Source organism: Saimiri boliviensis, chromosome 10, assembly GCF_048565385.1.
Source record: "Saimiri boliviensis isolate mSaiBol1 chromosome 10, mSaiBol1.pri, whole genome shotgun sequence".
NCBI classification, from domain to species: domain Eukaryota; kingdom Metazoa; phylum Chordata; class Mammalia; order Primates; family Cebidae; genus Saimiri; species Saimiri boliviensis.
Genome location: NC_133458.1, coordinates 82,615,538 through 82,642,079, shown reverse-complemented (window position 1 = coordinate 82,642,079; position 26,542 = coordinate 82,615,538). Strand labels below are relative to the sequence as shown.

At 38.5% G+C, this 26,542-nt stretch overlaps 1 protein-coding gene across 17 annotated transcripts in view; it reads left to right on the top strand.

Moving 5' to 3' along the window:
- The window catches only part of CRPPA (CDP-L-ribitol pyrophosphorylase A), a 653,179-nt gene that overhangs the window by 35,599 nt on the left and 591,038 nt on the right, over nt 1-26,542 (top strand). For 16 of the 17 annotated variants that reach the window (XR_012512151.1, XR_012512148.1, XR_012512150.1 and 13 more), the window contains exon 3: nt 3,046-3,195. The exons of the other annotated variant lie outside the window; for it this stretch is intronic. Coding sequence is in view for 9 of the 16 variants with exons in the window: in XM_074379563.1 (XP_074235664.1) it covers nt 3,046-3,195 (150 nt within the window). In the remaining 7 variants the exon portion in view is untranslated. The remainder of the gene's footprint in view (nt 1-3,045; nt 3,196-26,542) is intronic. 17 annotated transcript variants of the gene reach the window in all.

The following is a 26,542-nucleotide window of genomic DNA, read 5'->3' as shown; positions in this document are numbered from 1 at the left end:
TTTCAAGATTTTTTTTTTCCTTGATTTTGGCTTTCAGCACTTTTACTATAATGTGTCTAGATGTGAATTTCTTTCTGATTTTTCTACTTGTGGTTCATTGAGCTTCTTGAAGACTAATTTTTTGTTTATTTTGGGAATGTTACCAGTCATTTTCTTGAATATTTTTTTTTCCCAGTGCCTTCTCCTCTTTACTTTTGGTACTACCAGTACAAAATTGTTGTGTACTTAATGGGGTCCTTTATTCTGAGACTCTGCTCATTTCTCATCTTTTTTCTTCTCTTCTTGGGATTGTATTACTTCTGTTGATTTAAGTGTAAGTTTATTGATTCCTCTCCAGTTCAAACATGTCTCTGCTCTTTTACAAATGTTCATTAAAGTTAGTTTTCAACTCCAGAATTTCTGTTTTTTATAAATGGCTTAACATTGGTGATATTGCCTACTTTGCTTTACTACCTTAAGTGTAATTTCCTCTGATTCTTTGAACATACTTATAATAGCTGATTCTGATTTGAAGTCTTTATCTGCTAAGTTTTATATATGGGTGGGGCCTTCTTATAGGCAGTTCCTGTTGCCTGCCCTTCCCCTCCCACCCCATCCCTGTAGGCTGTCACTTTCCTATTTGGATGCATGTCTTGCTGGTGTATTTATGACTTGGCTGGTCTATTTTAGTGAAGTCTCTTTCTTTCACAGGGAAAAGTTTCTGATGTTGGTTTTCAGAGGCTGGACACTTGAGTACTGTATAGTCCTCTTAGAATGAAAGTGGTTTCAGTAGGGCTCTCTTTGACTGTTTCCTTGACCTCTGTTTTGTTGCCTGCCTTTGATAGAATAGCTGTTGAACTCAACTCACTGTGTGCTAATTGGTCACCTTTATTTTTGATAATGACTTGGGCATATATCCCTCCATAGTTGCAGTTAAATTCTAGTCCCTTTTCAGGGGTAGTTTTTGAGGCCAGTATTCGAGGTTTGTTCCTAATCTCAGGAGATCTTTTGTGTTAGCTGTGTTTTCCCTTGGCTTTCACTCATAAAGTGGCTGTCTTACATTTTAGCTTTTGCACTCATGTATCTGCAGCATCCTTTTAATTGCTTACCATGATGTTTTTTTTTGAGAGTACACTTAGGTTTAATTTCCAAATAACATGAGTTCCCTTAAGGAGAGCTTCATAGCTCTCTACTCTCAAATCCTTTGTGTTCTCCTTGTGAAAAATCACTGCATCACTACTCTGAAACTGTGGGTGGGCACAGTGTACCATTTTCTTGGAGTAAAATCCCTACTCTGTGATCTACATGGGGCCAGTAGAAGACTCTGGTCTTCTATTTCCCCTGGTATGAAAACTGCCATATCTGTCAGCTGGGAGAAGAATGATCGGGGCACCAATATTCTCAGGCATCGGTGGGAACTATATGAAGGAAGTGGGCCTCAACCATACTTGCACGGATTTTAGTCTCTTTGCCATAGTGCTGAGGGGCATAGGAAATGCTGGCAGTCGTCCCTTTTACACTGGGAACTTGGGGTGAGAGGGCCCTATCTTTTTAGCCAGACCTCCTCTGAGTAGAGCATCCATTGAGCTGACAAGGGGATAGAAGAAGAAATGGGTCATGGCTTGAGTGCCACTGAGTCTGTTCTTTCAAAAATTGAGTAGATTTTCTCAATTAAATGTTTCTTCATTTGTTGAATGTCCTTAGAACAATTTTCAGAGGCTTTTAATTGTTCTTAAAATACCTTTCAGTCATCACAAAGAGGAGAGAGTCTGCAGAGCCCCTTGAATTGACATTTTGGATAGCTCATGTTCTCTTAAGTATTTTTTAACTTCATGCTCTGGTATAGAGTTGAAAGATAGCTATATGTAGTTGCAGTGGAGTCTTTTTGTCTTAAAACAGCATACATGTTTGTATGTACTTGCATTTCCTTCCTGTCTTATCTTCTAACCCCTATTGATAGGTATTGGGCTTGACCAGTTGAGTTTGCTCCTAAACTACCCTTCACTTACTAGGACCCTACTTCCTCTTTGTCATCCTGACTCTGTCCTCATTTTTGCTTTTATGTTTAGTTTACAAATTTCTATTTGAGGCCCTGGAAGTGGTGACACAATTTATAAACTGTCTAGTTGGTTCATATATTAGCTTTGATTTTCAGCCAGTCCCTTGGCTTTTGCAAACCAATGAGTGGAATATCTATCTTGTTTAGATGTTGGTCTCAAGAAGGCACTTGTTTTATTTGTGTATTAATTTCATATGCTGCATTCCCCATGTAGCAATTGTGTGGAAGAAAGGATGTTTTGGAGTCAATATAAGGTTTGGTTAACTGCCTACCATTGAACTGTATTTTAAAGCAGTTTCACTAAGGCAGTTGTTTTGGTAATAGCCTTCAAAACTGTATTACAATGGGACTCCATTAAAGATAAATGAAAAAACTGTCAGGCACGAAATGTCTCTTCCTCTAAAGTTTAGATGCAACTATTAATGAAAGAGCTTTCATCACAGCAATTGAAGTCAGTGGGTATTGCCTGAGGAAGCATTGCATGGAGACTGTGTTTGAAGGGAACTGTTTTTTCTCATGAATTAGAGCAAGACACAAATTTATTGTTTGGGTTGTTGAGTCTGATCTAGAGGATCTTGGATAACTTGTTTGTTTCCTTATGTATCTAATATGTAAATCTCCCGAGGGTATACTAATAAATATTTGCAATCCGTATCAGTTATTTCATGATAGTCTTTCTCTGCTTCCTTCATCTTCAGGGAATACCCAGTTGGATCTTAGCATCTTTTTTTAGTGTTGACCTTGATGGCCTGTGATCAGAAGGATTTTGAACCTATAACGAAGACACATTTCACCTGAATATATGAAACTGTAATACTACAAAATTGATTTCTTTTTTTGCCTGAAATAACCATTTGTGAACCAATCACACTAATTCTGATGTTTTCTTAAAGTAGCTTGTGGAAGGTATGAATAAGATCTGCTTTCAAAAGTAAGATACTGAATTCAGAATTCCACTTTAAAATAGCTTGTAGGTGATATATATTCTTTGCCTCTTTGTTGTTTAGGCAGCAGGAGCCATTCGACCTCTTGTGTCTACTGTCATTAGCCCATCTACTGATGGTTGCTTAGACCACTCACTGGAACGTGCAAGACACCGAGCAAGTGAAATGCCTCAGGCTTTTTTATTTGACGTGATTTATGAAGCATATCAGCAGGTAAGAATCTGAGCTTTTTGAATAAGCTGCTGTTATGTAGGGTTCCCCAAACAACCTTCACATTTAGAGAATTTCCAGAAATCGTGGGACTGAGCTTATAGTTATACTCCAGGCTAAGACTTAATACAGTGAAGTATTGAGGTCAATATAGCTGGATCAGAACAGAGAGATGCAGACAGAATCTTGAGGAATCCATTTGCAGGCTTCCATATGCTCTCTTCACTGCCTCTCCTGAAGAATCATGAAAAGCACACCTTCCTTCCAGCAATGAACGTGCAGCAAATTGTGTGTGACATTTCTGGCCAGATAGGCCCATTAGAGGCACAGTGCCCAGGACGTTGGATTGGTCATATGGACATTCTCTGCTTGGTACATACAAAAATTCCAGATTTCCAGAAACAATGTAGGTGTGGAGCATAAATCACGTTGTTGATACCAATGATCTAGGCAGGCATAGTGAATTGCCATTATTAATTAATTCTCAGATGCCTGTCTTACAAGCCAGGCTTTTTAAGGACAGCAATCTTAGATATTTTAGTTTTCTACACAGCTCCTTAGACATTTTGTTAATTAAAATTTTAGTTAAAACTAACTTAAAATCAGTCATTTCATTAATAACGGATTGCTTCTGGCTTTTATGTTTTGGAAATACTGCTGTACTTGCAGTTTTACCTGCAAGTACGTCATCTGTTTGCACATTTGAGTAAATAGTTATTGAATATCAGATATTGGACTTGGCAGAAATTTCCCAATGAGATAAGTTAGAGCAACTAATCTAGTGCTTCAGTCAATTTGCTATAGGAGTGAGGAAGAATTAGGTAAGGCCATAGAAGAGTTACCGTAAGGATTAGAGGTTAGTATCCTGGAAACCTAATAAAGAAAGTACTTTGTGATTGAGCAACTGTGTTAAATGTTTCCTGAGAGTTCTAAAAAGTGAGGAATGAGAACTGTATGTAAACATTCCCAATGTGAGATGACCAGTGTTTGACGGGAGTGGTGGATTTGAAAATCTTGTTGGAATTGATCTAAGAATAGAAAGGCTGATTTTTGGAGCAACTTTTATACATATTGAATAGAGGAATGGGATGGGGTAGCTGAAGAGTTACAGATTAAGACTGATTTTTTTTTTCCCCAATGGGTGATATAACAGCACTTTGTCATGTCAATGGGGGTGATTCAGCAGTGAGAAGACAGTGGTGAAGTGAGAGTGGATGGGACATACTGCATTAGTGGTACCGAAGTTGACCTTGGCTGGGAATATGGATAGCTCAAACATAGGGTCAGGAGGGAGACATAGGGTCAGGTGGAGACAGATGCAGATAGACTAGTAGATGTGATTAGAGGACTTTGAATTTGTCACTTTTGAGGAATGCATGCAGAAAATACATAATAATGTATACCATTTGAGAGCTGAGCAGTGCATTAGGGTTCTCCAGAGGAACAAAACTAATAGGATGTATGAATATATGAAAGATAACTTATCAGGAAGAATTGGCTCACACAGTTACAAGGTGAAGTCTCACTATAGGCCATCTGCAAGCTGGGGAAGAAAGAAGCTGGTAGTGGTTCAATTTGAGTCCAAAAGCCTCAAAGGTAGAGAAGTTGAGAAGTACAGCCTTCAGTCTGTGGCTGAAGGCCTGAGAGCCCCCAGTAAACCTCTGGTAAATCCAAGAGTCCAGATGCTGAAGAGCTTGTTGTCTGATGTTCAAGGGCAGAAGGAATGGTAATAAGCATACAGCACAAGAGAAAGATGATAGCTAGAAGACTCAGCAAGCCAGCTTATCCCACTTTCCTCTATCTGCTTTGTTCTAGCTGTGATGGCAACCAATTGAATGGTTCCATCCACCTTGAGGGTGGTTTTTCCTCTCCCAGTCCACCGACTGAAATGTCTCTCCTCTGGCAACACCCTCACAGACAGACTGAGAAACAGTACCAGCTATTTAGGCATCCTTTAATCTAATCAAGTTAATACGTAATATTAACCATCACAAGCACATATCTGGCAACTGTAACCAAGGTGTGATATGAAGTTGAGTCAGAAGAAACCTATTGCAAGTGGATCCATGGCCATTGTAGAATGTGGTAAAATAAAAGGAGGTGTGCAGTTTTAGGTTATAGGTAACTCTTCCTCTGCAAATGGCACTGGAAGGTCACAGAGGTCTAATTGCCATTCTGTATGCTGACTGGATGGATTGCTTCTTCTCCCTGTTTCTTCTGGCTTATCTCATTTGCTCTCTTATATATGCTCTAGCAATGCTCACTTTTATTTCTTTAAATTCAAGATTCCCACTATCTGGAACTTTACTTACTACTTTGCTACTTATTATTTAGTTATCCTATAATTATCATTTATTCAAGGATTTTTTTCTGTCGGGCCTCACCAGTTTGGTCTGACCCATACTGTGTTCTCTTAGTGCCTGTTTTTTTTTTTTTTTTTTTCTCTCCCCAGCATCAGGCTCAGAATTGAATAATTGCTTGAAGTCATTTGTGAAATGTCAAAATCCTCTGCTAGGCTTGTGAAAGCGCTGTGAAGGCAGGGATGGTATCTGTCTTGTTCTTAGCAATCTGCCTGTCATATTATTAATATAAAGTATATGTTTATTCAAAGGAATGATTATAAAAGGCTATGCAAATAAATATATTGAAAATGGCCCACTGTTCTTCCTCTGCCTTGACCACTCTTTCCACATCTCAAACTGCTTATTTCCACTTTTTTTTTTTTTTTTGGTGGGGGGATGGAACTTTACACTTGTTGCCCAGGCTGGAGTGCAATGGCAGCACAGTCTTGGCTCACTGCAACCTCTGCCTCCTGGGTGCAAGCGATTCTCCTGCCTCAACCTCCCAAGTAGCTGGAATTACAGGCATCCGCCACCAAGCCCAGCTAATTTTTTGTATTTTTAGTAGGGATGGGGTTTCACCAGGTTGGCCTGACTGGTCTCGAACTGCTAACCTCAGGTGATATACCCACTCAGCCTCCCAAAGTGCTGGGATTACAGGTATGAGCCACTGTGCCCAGCCTATTTCCACTCTTTATTGAGGTCTGTAGCAAACATCACTTCCTCAAAGAAGTCTTAACTGATAATCTTATATAAAGTAGCAGCATCTATCATGTATCCTTTTTTCTGTTATAATAATTGCTACTCCTGCCCACTTTGAGTTTCCATTTGGTTTGCATGCAACATCTTCACCTCTTTACCTGAAGTTTATGTGAGAGTCCTTATGTGTTAGGTGAGTCTCTTGAAGACAGCAGATACTTGGTTGATGGTTTTATCCATTCTGCCATTTTGTATCATTTAATGGAGCATTTAGGCTGTTTACATTCAGTGTTACTATTAATATTTGAGATACTGTTCTATTCATCGTGTTACCTCTTACCTAGGTACTTTTCTTTCATTGTGTTATTGTTTTATAGACCCTGTGAGGTTTATGTGGAGGAGGTTCTATTTTGGTATATATCAAGCTTTTGTTTCAAGATTTAGAACTCGTTTTAGCATTTCTTTTGCTGGTTTGGTAGTGACAAATTCTCTAAGCATTCATTGGTCTCTTCATTTATGAAGCTTAGTTTGGCTGGATAGAAAATTCTTAGCTGACAATTCTTTTGTTTCAGGAGGCTAAAGATAGGACCTCAAGCCCTCTGGCATGTAAGGTTTCTGCTGAGAAATCTGTTAGTCTGTTAGGTATTCCTTTGTAGATTTCTTGATGCTTTCCTCTGATAAGTTCTAAAGATTCTTTCATTTGTCTTGAGTTACATAGCCTGATGACCATGTGCCTTGGTGATAGTCTTTTTGCAATGAATTTCACAAAAGTTCTTTGAGCTTATTGAATTTGGATATCTAGATCTCTAGCAAGGTTGGTGAAGTTTTCCTCAATGATTTCTTCAAATAAGTTTTCCAAACTTTTAGACTTCACTTCTCCCTCAGGCACACCAATTATTCTTAAGTTGAGCCATTTTACATAATCTTATATTTCTTGGAGACTTTTTAAAAATTTCTTTTCCTTTATCTGATTGGATTAATTCAAAAGCTTTGTCTTCAAGCTCTAAAATTCTTTCTTCTACTTGTTCTAGTCTATTGCTGAAACTTTCCACTGCTTTTTGTATATCCCTAGGTGTGCCTTTCATTTCTGGAAGTTCTGATTGTTTTTTTTTTTTTTATTTATGATATCTATTTCTCTAGAATTTTTTTCATTTAGAGCATGGATTTAAAAAAAGTGCTGTAGGTTGTTTTCACCTTTCTCTAGTGTCTACTTGAATAGTTTAATAATCAACCTTCTGAATTCTTGATCTGGCATTTTGGAGAGTTCATCTTGGTTTGCATCCATTGCCTGGGATCTAGTGTGATCTTTTATAGGTTGTTAAAGAACCTTGTTTTGTTATATAACTAGAAAAATTGTTGAATTTATTTTTGATTGGACTGTGTTTTTTTAATTTATTTTTTTTTCCCCTTTCAAGGATCGGATTTTGATGTTTATTATAGCCTTATTTGATTCTAGGTGCTTTTAGGGGAGAGGCCGCCACTTGAGTTCCTTAGTTACAAAGCATCTTTGTATACTGGCTTTTCAAGATGCTGATTGTCGTAGTTGTGTACTTGATGTGTGGGCAAGTTCACTGTCTCCTATGGGTTTGGCATGGTAGGAATCTCTTGAAGCTTATCTCATCCTGTTGTGGTATACAGTTTAATTTTTCCTAGTATTTTATTTACTGAGTTGATTGAGATTCAGGTAAATAGCGAGATATCCTTTGGTAGGTACCACTTGTAGCTAAGGCAGGTGAGTAGACGTAATACTAAATGGTGGGCAGAGGTCCTAGCCTTGATAAAAGTAGTTGGGGGAGCTCTCAATTAGATGTGGCTCTCAATTAGATTTATTAGGGTGAAGGGTGGGAGCTACCTCAGCTCCCCTGCCAGGCCAGCAGGAAAGCTATCTACCTCATAGCCTCACTCTTGTACCAGTATTCTGGCTATTCAGATCAAACAGACATCTCTTTTCATATGCAGGAATGTTGATGTTCCAAGTAAGGAGGAATTGTGACTTAGACCTCTCATGCTGGCCTGAATTGTTCCAGGAAAGCTGTTGATAGTGTAACTGTTTTTTTTTTTTGGGTGCTGGTGAGGTATAGCTTTAGGTGTTTTTAAAGAGACAGGACAGAAAGCAAGTGAGAAGGGTTTAATATTTTTTACTTACCCCTCTGAAGTGTTTTCCTTACATTGCATTTGTCATGCCTCATGTTGGCTACCAATTCTGTAACCGTATTTTTTTATTTTTTAATTTTTTGTATGCTGGTGAGACACAGCTCCCCTGAGAGAGTGCTGTGGGATTTTGGTTTCCAGAGTCTTAAAGAATAAGTGATGGGACCACTGCAGGTGCACGGTACACTCATAAAATTAAATATTGGACCCAAGAAGTATTGCAGAAAGGTGATTTATGTAGGTAGAGAAAAGAGAAGAAAAAGACTTCCACAAAGAGTGTGGAAGGGGATTCCAGAGGGGAAATATGGCCAGGTGTGCAGATGTGGACTTTTATCCTGGGAGGAACTCCAACCTTCTCCAAGACCCTGGGCCAATGAGAGGAGTTCCTTAGAACTTCCGCTGGAGTGATTGATTTTTAGTTTCTTCCCATGCCCGTGAAATGTAAACATAAACCGTTAGATCTCCCACATGGAGAGAGATGGGAGGGGGGCATGGTGCTAGGAAATTCTTGCCCTTAAAACTATGCGACCTTGTGGACCCGAAAAAAACCAAACCACATTCCCTCAATAGGTGCGTCCACACAGAATTCCAGTGGGAGAAGCCCCAGCTGTATCTGCAGTGGTGGTGGTGGGGGGGAAGGACAAGGACCCCTTCTCCAGTACCCTTTTCAGTTACAGAGGCTGCCTGCCTGTTGGTGTAGAGGTGCAGACTTTCCCTACTGCCCAGCACTGCAATTGGGTCTCTGCTGTAAGAAACTTCCCACCAGCAGAAAGATCTGGGACTTGAGGCCTGTCGTTTAGATTTTTGTCCTTCAGCGTGTTTCCTTGATACAGTCCTCTTTCCCTTCCCCTAGGAATAGGACTTCCTGAGTGCTAGACTACAGTGATAATGCTCTTGTGGGTCTAGCCATCTAGTGGGGCTACCAAACTCTGGACTGGTGCTGGGGAATGTTTGCAAGGGATCCAATAATGTGACCTGTCTTCAAGTCTCCCAGCAATAGATTAAATTCTGCTAGAGGTGGTAGGGGACAGATACAGACTATGTGAGATTCCTTGGTTGTAGATTGGCATAGTGCACTGGCTTTCTTGATTGCTGGCTCTATTAGTAGTGAACTTGTTACGTGGACATACTCCGGATCTCTGGTTGGGCAGGGTGTTGGAGACAGTGGTGAAAGCTGAGATCATGTAGCTGTTTTTTCCTACTTGGATTCAGTGCTATTCTGCTGAGAGGTGCTTAATGGACTGTTCTGGTTGGCTACCAGCCAGGAGGTGGTGCTTGCAAGAGAGTATCAGCTGTGGTATTAGCAGTGGGATTTGAGTTTGCCCTAAGTTGCCCAGGGGAAGTATTCTGGTTTCTCAGGAGATAAGTGGGGCTGTAAAGTACCCAAAAGTTTGTCCTTAGCTTTACGCTATCAAGGTGGGTGGAGAAATACCACCAGGCAGGGGCAGGATTAGGTGGATCTGAGCTCAGACTGTGGAGCCTACCATGGCCACCATGGGAAACAGGTGGTTCTCCAGCCACTGTGGTAATGTTTCAGGGAGGAATATAACTGCTTCTTCAGTGCAGAAAAGTTCACAAAGGGAGTAAAAAGTAGCAGGCGGCAGTAAGCCTTACCCAGCTCTCATATGTAATTGGTGAGGCTAGTGTTGCTCCCCGAGTGCCCTGCTAACAGCACCACGTTTAGATCTGGGCAGCCTGCACAAAGAACTCAGACCTGCCCCTGGCCATTAGTTTCCCTGCAGAGATAGCAACCATGGCTTTCAGGCCATGTCCGTTCCCATATGCCCACAAGGCTGGGCACCTGGATCCTTCACTCCTATCTGTGACACACTTCAAACGTGTCCCTGGATTCTGTTCAAGGGAGTTCATCTCCATTTGAGATTATATCACAGAATTCAGTTGGGAGCTTCTTTGACCCTGCAACCCCTCCCTGAGTTCCATAGCTGACTTCCCCAAGATCCCCTGTGAAGTATAGTCAGGAATGGCTTCCCTTGGCTGGTGCTGGTGACTGGGAATGCCTGCAAGGCACTTCCTGCTGTTGCTTCTACTTTTATGCTTCTTGCCACTCCCTAAGTCCATTCCAGCTCTGGGTAAGGTTAAGGCCTTCTCCTGTGGTGTGGATTTTTAGATTCCCCAGTGGGGATGTATATTTGGAGGCAGGCTTTCCCCCTCTCACATTCTGGACACTACAGAGTAGGCTACATCCTGCCACTTATTTCAAAGAGTCTGTGGATTCTTTTGGTTTTTCCTGTTAAGTTCCTGTGGTGGTTCTTGCGGGTGGGGGGGGGGCGGGAATCACAGTGTGAATCTCTACCCACTATTCTGTCCTTCCGTGTGGGCTAGACACACTAACATTGCCTACTTGCTGCCATCTTGGGGCAAAATAAAGATCATTTTTACTTTGTTCTGCTTTAGTTTTGCTTACTATCTGACATATCTTTTTCGTGTGTGTCTTTCCTTATAAAACCTCAGTCTGTGAGGGCAGGAACTTTGTCTTTTTCATTCTCATCTCTAGTACCTAGAAGAGTTCATAGCATGGATTGGGTTCTTAAATATTGCTGGACAAATTTCATGTATATATACACATATGTGGACACATATTTTATATGTTAACACTAATCCCAGTTATATAAACTGATTTGGTGTGGGTAATATATGTGTATATATTAAGTACATACACATTAATGAAGACCCCTTTAAAAAATCTTACAGAAATTTTCTGAAAAATTAATGGAAGTATGGACAAAGATCTGTGTGTAAGTTGGTGACTTGCAGCATTTCTATAAGTGGTCATTTTTACTGAGCCTTTATTTCTACAGAGCAATAAAAATGACATTAGTAGAAACTTTAAAGGGTCACTAAAAGTTATTTTGCAGAATTTGAGCATGAAATTGTTCCCATTAGAATGTTAGTGAGAATTAATATATAAAGTTGTACTAATAACTATGTGAAATCTACATATGCCTGTTTGTAAGTGTAAGTGCACACACAAAACCAGAAAGATTGATTGCACATGTGAACACCAAAATGCTACTAGTGCCAATGCCTGAATTGATAATTTAAAAATCAAAATCTGTTGTGTTTTACTTAAGATTCATAAATTAGTGTGTGTTTGCTTTTACAGAATCCTGGGCTTTTCCATGTAACTAGATATTTGTTCAGTTTTATTTTATTAAGATTGTAGAAGAAAAGTCTCATCCCTTGAGAGTTTTTAATGACTCATTAAGAGTTTGCTAAAGGAAAGTATTTCTAAAGAAAAGAACAATAACTATTAAAGAATAACAAAAATTCAATAGTCAAAATGATGTGATCTCCAGGAACATGAAGAAAAGCCTATGGATTGGCTTTTCTTCTGAATCTTCAGATGTGAAATTCTTCTCTGTGCAGTTTGAGGAAAAATAATAAGTGGTTATACAAAGAAGCTTTTTAAAATCCATTTTCTGAGAAAATTGGTGTTGTGTTCACAGATGGTATTTTGAATGTCATTGTTTAGAGATCTGGTCTTGATTCTAACTCAAGTTTTTAGGTACATAGAGAATTTTAGAAGGTAATTTAATTAGGTTTTAATGAAAATTCATGAAAGATAAAGCAGGACTCAACCAGTGTCATAAACAGTCTCTGGGCTGTTGATTATGTACCTTTTGCTTTGATAACCTAGACTTGACTGTGGAGATAGATAATATTTAAGTACTAATCTTATAATAGAGATTGAGAAGCTGTATTAACTTTAATTGAAACAACCTTTTCCCCCCATTTCTAAAGATTACTGTTGGTTATCTGTGGGTAGCTGAATATAATAGCTATAACATTAAAGAAATATGACAAGAATTCTTATCCATAATTCATGGCTGCCTGTATCCCATATGCATTAGAATAAATAAGGCTTGTATCTTGTACTGTCAACATGTTTGGGCTTTAAATGCTGAGTTACAAGCAACAAGTCAAAAAGATGAAATTTTATGAAGTATCTTTTCTTTCTGGTCACCAAGCATTACAACTCTGAGGAGTATTAGTTGCAGCTTTAAAGTGTAATTCCCCATTTCTTCTCCTTTCCTTCCTCCTTCCTTGGCTCTTGTTGCTTAGTTTTTGGGTTGGGCCTGGATTGGATTTGGAGATAAGGAAGAGCCTCAGAAGAAACCTCATATCACATGGGGTTTTGGGGTGGGGGGCACAGTGGAACAAGGGGTACAGTAGGAAGAAATAAGAGGGCATAAGTTTTTTGTTTTTTAACAAATGAAGATTTGGATTTGAGGAAAGGGGTGAGGAATGAAAAGATCCTTGGGAGGGTGAGTGAAAGAACATATGAAAAAAAATGATTTATAAAGAGTAATGATTAGGGATTTAAAGACAAAGCTTTCTAAGTTAGAAAGAGCTGATTGTTACTTTAGTAAAAGTATTTGTAAAATACTGTTTCTTATGCATGTCATTTGCAAACCACAGTAGCAAAGTGGCACGTTTCAGTTTTTAATGAAAACATCATCTGTATATTTATGGCATTTCATCAGAGAAAGTAAATTTGTAGATTTGGAAAACATTTAATAATGCTTCAAGGTCATGTTTCTTCCTATTTGTCATACTTCTCACGATTTTTTTTTTCCTCTCCTGCCTTTTTTTTTTCCTGTCAGTTCTGCTAGGTAGGTTCATATAGTCATGTTATTTTCTTTGGTTCCATTTTGGAAAAATTCTGAAAAATGGTACAAAAAATGATCCTGTGACTTCGCTGGGATCTTCTTTGAGTATGATATTTGTTACCTCCAGAAATTTTGTTTTCAACCATTAGCCTAAAAGCGTAAATTACTTTTATCTGTTATTCAATTCATCTGTATGGCAATTTATAAGTGGTTCTAGTTCTGTAAGTTTCTGTGAGTTTCTATAAGCCTAATAAGTATAGTTATATAAGGTTAGCAGTGCTTATAATTTCAGCGACATCTTCTGTAGCTTTTAATGTTTTTAATTTTCTAGTTTTCGTCAATCTGATGGTTATATATTGATTTGGGTTTTACTTAGAATTTCATTGCCAGTGAGGGTGCAGCTTCGTATGTTTGTTTATGTTTGTGTTACTTATTGCTGTGATCTGAATGTCTCTTTCCCCTAAAATTCATGTTGAAACCTAACCACCAAGATGATGGTATTGAGAGGTAGCACCTTTGGGAGGTGATTAGGTCATAGGGGCTCTGCCTGTATGAATCGGATTAGTACCCTTAGAAGAGAGTCCTGAGGGAGATTGTTTGCCCCTTCTACCATGTGATGATGCAACAAGAAGGTGCCATTTATCAGGAATGGGTCCTCATCAAACACTAGATATGAAGGCTTGATCTTGGACTTTACAGCCTCCCGAATTGTGAGCAATAAATTATTCTTCTAAACTATGCAGTCTGAGGTGTTTTGTTATAGCAGCCTAAATGGACTAAGGGACTTACCAACATTTTAATAATGCTTAATATCTGTTGTTCACTTACTTCTGGGTGTCTAATTTTCTTTTTGTTGATTTGGCAGGGTTCCTTATACATCCTAGGTACTATTCTTTTCTTGGTCTTACACGTTACAAATATGTTTGAATCTGTTAGTCAATGTTGTCTTTAATGCATTAATACATTGCTTTGATGCAGCCAAATCTTGAGTATAAGTCTTGTTTAATTTTTTTTCTGCATCATGGTCGTATTTTATTCTGTTGTTTTTTTCATTTCACACTTAGGCCTTAAGTTTGTTTGGAAGTCATTTAAAAATATGCTGTGATGTAGGGCACCTGCCTTTTTCATTTTTATAAAGAGATTTTCCACCATCGTTTATAAAAATCATCCGTTTCTTGACTAATTTGTGCCTCTATTGTGTTGCCAACTTCTTAAATATATATGTAGATTTACTTTTGGGTTCATTATTCACTGTCTCCTGTGATACCCCACCATATTGTTTTATTTTCTGTTAATTACTTTCAAGATTATCTGTTTGAGCACAGGTTCTCCAGCAAATAGAGCCTTAGGCAAGACGTGAACACTGACGTAAGATGATGATTACAAATCTGGCCACTATTTTACAGACACAGCTGGTCAGTTCATCACATGGGGACGTATCCAGATAGGCTTATCTAAAACTGTTGTGTTTGTTCCCTCCAGTGGACTGTTCTAAGACTCAGTTCATCTGGCAGCTACTCCTGTGTTAGCATTTATCCCAGAGGCAGCGAACTCCTAGCTCTTTCAGTCACTGGAAGAAGCCAGAGACCATCACGAGTGTCATGGTTCTCTGTGACCAGAGGAAGCTATAGGCAGAAACTGGAGACTCTGGCTGGTGTCCTCAGTTAAAGGACCATGAGGGCCCACACACAGTCACTCTGGGGGAGGGGTCCTAGGAGACAGATGAGACCAAGGGAATCTGAGGCAAAGAGCAAGTTGTGTTCTCATAGACTTTGTGTTGACCTTTATAACTTTTATATACATTTGAAATCTTAAGTTCCCTTCAGTTGGAAGTTTTTATTGGAATTCTTTAAGATTATAAATTGATCCGGTATGTATCCCAGACTGTGAGTTCTTCATGTATGCTATGTATTAGCCCTTTTCAAGTATGATTTACAAATACTTATTCTTATTCCGGAGGTTGCCTTTTCACTGATAAGTCTTTTGATGCACAGAATTCTGAAATTTAGATATGATCTAATTTCTTTTCTTTTGTTGTCTAAGCTTTTAGTGTTATAGCCAAGAAATCACTGCCCAGGTTAATCATGAAGATTTTGCCCTATGCTGTCTTATAAGATTTCTATAATTCTAGCTTTAACTTATGTTTAGGTCTTTGGTTCAGTTTGAGTTAACTTTTGATATGTCATGATGTAAGAGTTCAGATTCTTTCATGTTCATATGGATATTAACATTTCCCAGCACCGTTTGTTGAAGAATGTGTTTCTCCACCATCAAATGGTCTTGGCACCGTTCCTTAGGAATCATGTCTTAACAGGACATGAATATCTGTCTTTAGGTTAGACTATTTCTAAAAATGTAGTGTGGATGAAATCCAATTGTAAATGTCTTGAAGAACAACGGAAGACAAAAGATAGAGCAGAGGACATAGAAGCAGAGGATGGAGTGGGGACACCAACAATAATAGAGTTGTTCCTTCCTTCCTGTGGCTTGTCCTGAGTTTATAGTGTTGTATTGGAAAATTAGAATTCTGGGGTAAAAAGGCTTTAAGTCTGGGAGATTACTGGAAAGCTCAAAGGCACAAAATTACTGTTTGTGTCTTTCTGGTAAGAAAGTTAAAGGTGGATAATAAAATCCTAGAAAAGAGGTGTATAATGCTTACTCTATCATAAACAGTAGATAGCTGGTCCTCTTGGCACTGTGAGAGGATTTTTATCTTTTGAAGTCCTGTTATTTTGTTACAGACATTGGCAAGGGAGGCTGCCCCTCCTGAGTAAATAAAAATGAACTGAGAGACATGTCTTCTCTTGACCTTTTACTGCAAGACTCTGCATTTTAAATTAAATTTTACTTCTGGAGGATGGTCAAGAGGGGACAAAAGTTAGAAGGAAGTTGAAGTGACACAGATGAACACTAAAGAATTAGACATAACTGACAGTTAAAACTGCTGGCTTTGTACATAGCAAGTGCTATGCACACCAGTGTCCAGGCAGTGCTCTTATAGTCTTCCAAAGATGACAGCTGTTGACTACCAAGCAATGACAATAGTACTTGTGATCACACTGTGAATTACTTGTGTGCCAGTAATGATACCATTATTTAGGGGGAAGAAATGAAGTTTAAAATGAAAAACTTTAGTTAGCTGGATGTAGTGGTGCTCCCAGCTACTGGAGAGGGAGGCTGAGGCAGAGGATCACTTTGAGCCCAGCAGTTCTAGGTTAAATTGAGCTGTGATTGCACCATTTTACTCCAGTTTGGGTGGCAGAGTGAGACCTTGTCTCAAAACAAAAACACACAATATTTTTCTTCACATTATTTCGAAGTTGTCATTTTACTGACATTCCTTGTGGGCATTAATATCTTGAAAGAACTTAGTGTTTCTGGTTGGGAACTAAAGATGTAGTTTTGCTTTATATGGACGATTTAGAAGAGTCATTTTGAATGCTTTTGACATGAACTCAATTTCTTAAGTTTTTTAGAACTATTAGAAAGCAGTTTTTTTTCAGAATATATTGGACAAGTGAAATTTATACTCTTGAATGCCAAGATAACTCTAGATTTGCCTCAAACAGATAGTCTGAAACATGAAGTAGTGGGAGTTTTCTCCTTATAGTATTCTTAGGATTGTGTCAAGTCATTACCCAAGGTGTTTGATTCCTAGTAATGACAGAATAGGATGCCAGCCCTCTGGATACAAATTATAAACTGTGATAGATACTTTATAAATGGGATGAATGGGGGCAGCAGTATAGGTTTGACCTATTTGTATAAAGGCAGTGAAGAGTGAGCAAAAGTAGGCAAAAAACAGAAGGGTTTTAGCCCATGAAAGGTAATTGTACTGGGTAAGAGCTACCTTTTACAAGTTGTACCCCTTAATAATGGCTTCCCAGCTCCAAATTTACCCTTCATTGCCTGCTGGACCCTGCAAACTATCTCCTTTGCTTAATACTTCTTAAGCTTCATCACCCGAGGATGCCATAGGGATGCTGTGGGAGGAGGGGGATTCTCTTCCTGATTCTGGCATGTTTCCATCCCTGCTGGCTCCACAGGTGCCCCTGGGCATGTGTGTGGCCCTTGGTGGTGTTTACTCTCTAGCCCAGGCATCCCCAAACTACGGCCCGCGGGCTGCTTGCAGCCCCCTGAGGCCATTTATCCGGCCCCCCGCCGCACTGCAGGCAGGGGCACCTCTTTCATTGGTGATCAGTGAGAGGAGCACAGTATGTGGCGGCCCTCCAACGGTCTGAGGGACAGTGAACTGGCCCCCTGTGTAAAAAGTTTGGGGATGCCTGCTCTAGCAGGTTTCACGGCCAATCTGGCCTGCTCTTCTCTGCCTGCCAGCTTCTGCCTGTGTACACCCTCATGGATATTTTCCTGCTTGCCAGTCCTGGCCTGTGGCCCTGTGTCTGCCAGCCTCATTTTGCTGGTACCCCAGCAGTAGGCTTTCAGCTTGTCAGGCCAGTCTGTCATTCTGTGTTCAGCCTTGGGCTCCTTGGCCGTCCAGTTGGGGGGGGGGCTCCCAGCTTGCACGCCTTTGTGGTTTCTGACACTGGCCTTGGCCTGAAGACTACCCACCAACTCTGATGTACCTCAAGCCGTGAATCTTTCGTGCCGTCCAGTGGGCCGCAGCTCAGAGTTGGAGAGGGTGTGCTCCTTCGTTGGGTGCTCCCCATCAGACTTCGGGTATCTCTAAGATCTGTCTTGTTCCTTCTTAGTACTGAAACTACTGTAGTTAATGCTCAGGTGGAGGGGAAATGGAGTTTGGAGTTCAAATCCTGCTATGTTAATGGGAGTTTGACAGACATCTTTGGCTTTTCATTGATATCCCAGAGAACCACATTTTAGGAGTAAAAAGCACTTCCCAGGACATTCTCAACATCCTTCAGAGAAAGTTAACAATTTCTAAATGTAAAATACTGTTTACAGTGTTCAGTACCTAGTTAAAACTTACTAAATATTGTGACTCATGTTAAGCAATTAGATCAATATAAAAGGACCTAGATGTTGGAAATGGCAGTGTAGTTTAAAATAACTATCATAAATCTACAAGAAAAGGTTGATACAATGTATGAGAGATGAGGAAATTTAAGACATGTAGAAAGTAAAAAATACCAATTCCAGAACTGAAAAGTATCTTGAATGTGAAATGTAGTGGATCTATTGGCCATGATTAACAGCAGGTTGCAGAATAGATTGGGGAAGTTTATTCAGGGTTACAAGAAAACAAAGTAGAAGCAGCCTGTCTTCTTAAAGCCTGAGCCAGACCTGACACAGCATCACTGCTGTTGTACCACATAGAGCAGAGCAGTCAGAGGCCAGCTTGTATTTAAACAGAAGAAAACCAGCTACTCCCCCATCTCCAAAAGCATTTGTGGCTATCTTCAATCCACCACAGTCATTATAAGAGCAGATAATGTTGAATCAGACAGCTTTGAGTGTATTTATTGTTGTTGATGTCCTATATTTCTGAGATGTGGTGTTTTACCCAAGAAAAAAGGTAGTACCTTTCTTGCTGGGTTGTTGAGAAGGAAGTATATAGAAATAGAAAAATTAATACAACTTACATGTTAATAATTTTATTGTTTGGTTTAACTTATTCAGTGCCTAGTATTTATATGTAGATACTTTGAGATAAGTTTATAAAGGCAATTTTTTTTTCTTTGATGACTTTGGAATAAATCTGGAAGCAACCTGGAATTTTTCTCTGTGAAATTTTTTTTCCAGTTCTACTTACCCACTTTTATTCCAGTTTTAGCTATGCTAGGGTATGTAAGTTGTCAAATCAGTAAAAAAGTGTTGTCCTCAATATAACTAATGAAATTGTCTGATCTTTTATAATTACTTACAGTAGTGAAGAGCTTGTAATGATCTGAGGTAATTAGTCAACGCAGATCTTTATACTGTAACACTGAATGAATGAGAACCATCAGCAGTTGCCTACTCAAGTCACTGTTCCAGTGGGCAGCCATTTTGCTAGGTTAACCTGCCCTCCCACCTGCTCTCTTAATTCACAAACCTCTCTACTTCAAGCCTGTTCTACCAGTGATAATAGATGCCAGAAGACATGAGGATGTTGGGAGTCCAGGATGGCTTCCTTTTGTTTCTAGCTAAATGGGCTTGAGCAATAATGGTCATAGACTTTAATTTCTTTGGGACTAATTCCACACCTGTAACTGAGGAGTTTGGACTAAAACACTTTCTAACTCTGACTGAGAAACAAAGGGCTGGGTAAGGTAATGATTATCCAAAAACCATTAAGTAGAGACTGAAAAGATACACAATCGTCTTTTGGTTACATGAGCACAGTAGGCATGAGATACGGACAACCAGAACAAACTGTACTGATGCAATGATGCCATGAAAGTATATGATGAGATGTAGCAGTGAAGACATTTGCTGATTGAATCACTGTAAGGCTGTCTTAAATTGTGATGGAGAAGAAGCAGTTGCTTTTAAAGATTACCTACTTAAAGAACCAAGAGTTTCATTTCAGTGGCCAAATACTTGTGGAATTCTTGATTTATGCGAAGGGAAAGGCAAACTAGTTAATTGAGTACCCACTCAGTAGAAACCATAGTGATGGGTAAGTAGTAGTCCCATTTTGATCTAAGTCAAGGTTCCTACATGAGGTTAATATATATTAAATGGGAAAAACAAGTTAATCTGATTACAATACCTGTTAAGTTTCTTGAAGCTGATTCCTAAAACATTGACATGCTTTGTTTTGATATATTTTATTTGCCTACAAAAGAGATAGTTACTCATGCAAATATCTTTTTGATTAGATTTGGTAACCTAGTATGAAAAGGCTAAAGAATATTACCTTGCAGTTAGTTGGGAGTAAATTTCCAATACGTTTTTATAGCATATTGGCTGTCTTTGTGTGGTTTTCATCTTTGTGGTTTAACTTTGCAGTTTAGTTTTAATGTTGAATGTGTTTTTCATAGACATGCTTTAGGGGAATAAATGTATTTGAAATGTATGTTAAAGATGACTAACTCCAGTAATTTCTGATGGCTGCAGTTCAGTGAGGAGGTTCAGAAAACCTTCCATTAAGTATATGTGTTTAATGACACTAAATTCCTTTCTGGGAAATACATCCTTTTCTTAGCCACAGTTGTCTTTGGGGTAGTAATAATAATAAAAACTGCTAAGAAAAATTTTATATTCTCCATTGCCCAGAATAGCTAAAATGAACTCTTCTATTTTTCTTTTCCCCTAAGGTAATCTCAAATTTCTTTGTAAGATTAAAAAAAAAAATTTAAAAATGTCTAAAGCCTCATTAGGCTGGTGAAGATAGGTTACATCATTTTGTGCAGTCTGTGTGTTCCCTACCACAAGATATTAAATGGAATTAAGAGTTTTAGGAAGTCAGACTTTTTTCTTTCAGAAGTAGGCTAGTCTACTTACTGCATAGCTAATTCTGATTGTGGAATGCATGAATGCCCTTTGTTTTCAACCGTATTACGAATCATGTTATATCATGTCCTGATGCTATAGAAAGTAGAATAATGTGATAAAGGTGAAGCTATATGTTGAATATTGCATTTTAAGTGAACTTCAGTTTTTATTATGGCTTTAATAACACAGATAAAATAATGACATAGTTTTTTTGTTTTGTTTTGTTTAGTTTTTTGAGACAGAGTTTTGCTCTTTTGCCAGTCTGGAGTGCAGTGGCATGATCTTGGCTCACTGCAACCTCCATCTCCTGGATTCAAGTGATTTCTTTGCCTCAGCCTCCTGAATAGCTGGGACTACAGGCATGCGCCACCACGCCTAGCTAATTTTGTGTGTTTTTGTAGAGACAGGGTTTCACCATGGCCAGGATGGTCTCGATCTCCTGACCTCATGATCTGTCTGCCTTGGCCTCCCAAACTGCTGGGATTACAGGCGTGATCTACCACACCCAGCCAATAGTTTTTAAGAAAAGAAACATTCTTGCCATCATACCTTTTTTGTCAGAATTAAATTGTGTACTTACAATGTGACCTGACAGTGTTATTTTCAGTAGGACATTTTAAAAACTGAACTTGATGTCTATTTTCTATCAGGTTTAAATGATAAATAGTAAAAGTTACTATTTAGGTTGATTACTTTTATAGGTTTGGTTGAATTTTTTTGATAATTGCAAATATGTATGGAGTATAATGTGATGTTTTAATGTGCGTATTCATTGTGGAAGGATGAAATCAAGCTAATAGACCCATCACCTAAAATATTGGTAGTGAGGACAAATTAAATTTTTTTTGATACAGAGTCTTGCTCTATCCACCTAGGTTGGAGTGTGGTGGTGCTATCTCCGCTCACTGCAACCTCTGTCTTCCAGGTTCAAGTAATTCTCCTGGCTCAGCCTCCTGAGTAGTGGGGATTCAGGTGCACATCACTATGACCAATTCATTTTTGTATTTTCCATAGAGTTGGGGTTTCACCATGTTGGCCAGGCTGTTCTCATACTCCTGACTTCAGGTGATCCACCTGCCTTGGCCTCCCAGTGTGTTTGGATTATAGGTGTGAGCCACTGCACCTGGCCGACAATGAAAATTGAAACCATTTGTTAATATTCAATGTGTTATTAACCATAGTATCATGCTATGCAATAGGTCACCAGAAGTTCTTCCTCTGGCCTAACTTTATACACATTGACCAACATCTCACCCTTCTAGCCTCTGGTAACCACCATTCTGTTATCTGCTTTCATTAATTGGACTTTTTTGTTTTCATTTTTACTTGTTTGGAGACAGGGTCTTGCTCTGTCAACCAGGCTGGAGTATGGTGGCTCATTCATAGCTTGCTGCACCCTCTACTCCTGAGCTCAAGCGATTTTCTCACCTCAGCCTCCCAAGTAACTGGGGTGATCGGCAGTGCCACCATACCTGAGTAATTTTATTTTTTAGTATAAACAGGGTCTCCCTATATTGCCTAGACTGGTCTCGAACTCTTGGCCTCAAGCAGTTCTCCCACCTTGGCCTTCCAAAGTGCCAGGATTACAGGTGTGAGCCGCTGGGCCTAGCCAGCTTTTTAAGATTACAAGTATAAGTGAGATCATACAGCATTGGTCTCTGTACCTGGCTTATTTTATTAAGCAAAATGTCTTCCAGGGTCATCCATATTTTTCCTAATGATAATTTCCTGCCTTTTGCAGGCTGAAATAGTACTCCATTTGTGTGTGTGTGTGTGTGTGTGTGTGTGTGTGTACCACATTACTTAAATCCTTGTGTCTCTTGGTCACTTAAGTTGTTTCCATATTTTGGCTAATGTGACATGATTCAGTGAATATGGGAGTGCAGACATCTCTGACATATCGATTTCAATTTCTTTGGGTATATACCCAGAAGTGGGATTGCTGGATCATATAATAATTCTATTTTTGAGGAACCTTCCTACTGTTTTCCAAAGCAGCTATACTAACAGAATTGCCAACAGTGTACAAGGGTTCCCTTTTTGCCACATCCTCACCAGTGCTGCTTAGATTGGCTGTTATCAAAGATGAAATGTAGCAGTTGTGAGATGATATCTCATTATGGGTTTAATTTGCATTTCTCTATTTAGAGATGTTGAACATTTTTCTTTTCATATATATCTGGCCATTTGTATGTCTTTTGAAAAATGTCTATTTCAGGTCCTTTGCCCATTTTCAGAAGTTATTTTTTGTTTTTTATTTTTGGGATCATGTGCAGAATGTACAGGGTTGTTACATTATTTTTACTTACCCCGTGGTGGTTTGCTGCACCTACCAACCTGTCATCTAGGATTTAAGCCCCACATGCATTAGGTATTTGTCCTAATATTCTCCCTCCCCTTGTTCCCTTCCCCCCACAGGCCCCAGTGTGTGATGTTCCCCTCCCTGTATCCTTGTGTTCTCATTGTCCAACTCCCACTTAAGAGTGAGGACATGTGGTGTCACGTTTTCTGTTCCTGTGTTAGTTTGCTGAGAATTATGGTTTCCAGCTTCATCTATGTCCCTGCAAAGGATATGAACTCATTCTTTTTTATGGCATTTTAGATTGGATAAAGAAAATGTGGCACATATACACCATGGAATGGTGTGTATTTGGGTTGGTTCCAAATTAAACATATGTGTGCATGTGTCTTTATAGCAGAATGATTCATAATCCTTTTGGTATATACCCAGTAATGGGATTGTTGGGTCAAATGGTATTTCTGTTTCTAGATTCTTGAGGAATCACCACATTGTCTTCCACAATGGTTGAATTAATTTTCACTCCCACCAACAGTGTAAAAGCATTCCTATTTCTCCACAGCCTCTGCAGCATCTGTTGTTTCCTGACTTTTTAATGACTGCCATTGTAACTGGCATCAGATGCTATCTCATTATGGTTTTAATTTGCATTTCTCTAATGACCAGTGATGAGCTTTTTCCACATGTTTGCCCACATAAATGGCATCTTTTGAGAAGTGTCTGTTCATATACTTTGCCCACTTTTTGATGAGCTTGTTTGTTTTTTCATGAAAACTTGCTTAAGTCATTTGTACATTCTGGACATTCACCCTTTGTCAGATGAATAGATTGAAAAAATGGTCTCCCATTCTGTAGGTTGCTCGTTCACTCTGATGATAGTTTTCTTTTTCTGTGCAAAAGCTCTTTGGTTCAGTTAGACCCCGTTTGTCAAATTCAGCTTTTGTTACTCTTGTTTTTGGGGTTTCAGTCATGAAGTCTTTGCCTATGCCTATGTCCTGAATTGTGTTGCCTAGGTTTTGTTCTAGGGTTTTTTATGGTTTTACGTTTAAGTCTTTAATCGATTTTGAGTTAGGTTTTGTATAAGATTGAAGGAAGGGGTCCAGTTTTGAAGAGGGAAATTAATAATTTGTAATTACTGTACAGTAAAGCAAAATTTTAGTGTGTCATGTTCAATATGAAAACTATTCCCTAACACTGCTTAAAGTCAACTAACTCTTTGCAAGCTAGTTGATTTGCAAGCTACCTTATCTATCCTCCTCACATTCTTAGCAAGTTCCCAAGCATCTCAAGGTGCCTGTTTTTCTTGCTGAGCAGCTGCAAGGTCAGATAAAAACCCAAGAATGTGCAATGTTTCTTAGGATGTTATTTTTTAAATGTAAGGTACATTACAAGACATGTCATAGTTTCATTGTTCTTTATTCTTGTTTCTCTAAAATTGCTTCCTGCTTCATCATCCTGTATCACAACAGTGCTTAAAAAGGCCCTCAGTTTCTTTGTACTTTGCTCAATTTTGGGAAGCAATTCCACTGAGTCTGTGATCACCTTAAATAAATTCCTCCTTCTACCCCATCAGTCTCTCCAAGTCTCTGATTTCTCATTTCTGCTTTCTGCATATGGCTAGCCAGTTTTCCCAGCACCGTTTATTAAACAAAACATCCTTTCCCCATTGCTTGTTTTTGTCAGGTATGTTAAAGGTCAGATGGTTGCAAATGTGTGGTGTTAATCCTAAAGCCTCTGTTCTGTTCCATTCGTTTATATATCTGTTTTGGTACCATGCTGTTTTGGTCACTGTTGCCTTGTACTATAGTTTGAAGTCAGGTGCTGTGATGCCTCCAGCTTTGTTCTTTTTGCTTAGGATTGTCTTGGCTAAATGCTCTCTCTTTTTGGTTCCAGATGAAATTGAAAGTAGTTTTTTCTAATACTGTGAAGAAAGTCAGTGGTAGCTTAATGGGAATAGCATTGGTTAAATCAGTTACTTTGGACAGTATGGCCATTTTCACAATATTCTTTCTATCCATCAGTAGGGATTTTTTTTTTTTAAACAGGCTTATTTCATTATTCAGTAGTTTAATTTCCTTGTGTATATTGGATATTAGCCCCTTACCTGATACATGCTTGGCAAGTATTTTCTTCTAATCAGTGGATTGTCTCTTCATTTGGTTCATTATTTCTTTAGCTTTGTAGGAGCTGTTCAGTTTGATGCTACTCAGTTAGTCGATGTTTTTTTATCTTGGGGTCACATTCAAAATAACGACTGCACAGATTAATGTAGAGCTTTCCCCCTAAGTTTTTTCTCCTAGGCTTATAGAGTCAGGTATTACTTTTAAGTCTTTAATCCATTTCAGATTTACTTTTGTATATGATGTGACATGAGACTGTAATTTTGTTCTTTGCAGGTGTATATTTGTTTTTCGCAACATCATTTATGGAAGAGACTGTCCTTTACCAGTTGTGTGTTCTTAGCAACTTTGTCAAACCAGTTGTCAATAAATGTTTGGGTTTATATCTGGGCTTTCTATCCTATTTTATTGATTTTTAATTCTGTTTTTATTTTATTGTTGTGCCATTTTGATTACTATAGCTTTGTAATTCATTTTGAGATCTGGTAGTGAGATGCCTCTGTTTTCTTTTTTCTCCAGATGGCATTGACTATTCAGGATCTGTTTCGGTTCTGTGCAGATTTTAGGAGAGCCATTTCTGTGTCTGTGGGAATAATACTGTAATTTTAGTAGAGATCATATTGAAATAGTTTGTTAGTGATTTTTAGATCACTGAGTAGTATGAACATTTTAACAACATTCCAATATGTGAACATATCTTTCCAGTGATGTGACATCTTCAGTTTCTTTTGTCATTGTTTTAGTTTTAGTCCAGTTTTGAAGAGGGAGATTGATAATTTGTAATTGCTGTACGAATAAAGCAAAATTTGATGCTATTGTAAATGAGATAGTCTTAATGTGTTCTTAGTCTGCTGTTGGTATATAGAAATGCTACTCTTTGATTTTTTTTTTTTTGTATTCTGAAATTGTACTGAATTTTTTTTCTGTGTTTTGGTAAATTCTTTTGGATTTCCTATGTATAAGATCATGTTGTTAGCGAAACAGATAATTTTACTTCTTTTTGATTTGCATGCCTTTTTCTTGTCTAATTCCTTTGCTAGAACTTCTAGTACTACTTAACAGAAGTGATGAGAATGGGCATTCTTGTCTTCTTCTTGATCTTACAGGAAAAACCTTCAACTATTCTTGATTGAATATGATGTTAGTTGTGGTTTTATCATATCATCTTCATTGCATTGAGGAATATTTATTCTACATCTAATCTGAGAGTTTTTATCATGAAAAGATGTCATATTTTGTCAGATGCCTTTTCTGCATTTACCGAGATAATCATATGATTTCTATCCCTCATTCTGTTAACAGAATGAGTTATATTTATTGCTTATATTAAATTATTCTTGCATCTTGGAGAAATGTCCAACTTGATCTTGATGAATGATTTTTTAAAATATACCGTTGGATACAGTTTGCTAATATTTTATAGAGGATTTTTGCATACATGTTCTTCAGTGATACTGGCCCTGTAGTTTTCTTATCTTGTAATGTCTTTGTCTTTTGTAGCAAGATACTGCAGAATTGTTAGAATGAATCTGGAAAAGAATTGGTATTCTTTGAATGTTTCATAGAGATCAACAGTGAAACCATCGGGTTCTGGGTTTTTCTTTGATGGGAAATTTACTGATTTGGTTGCCTTATTTGTTATTGGCTCATATTTCTGGTTTCTGTATGATTCGGTCTTGGTACATTATATTTCTAGGAATGTATCCATTTCTTTTA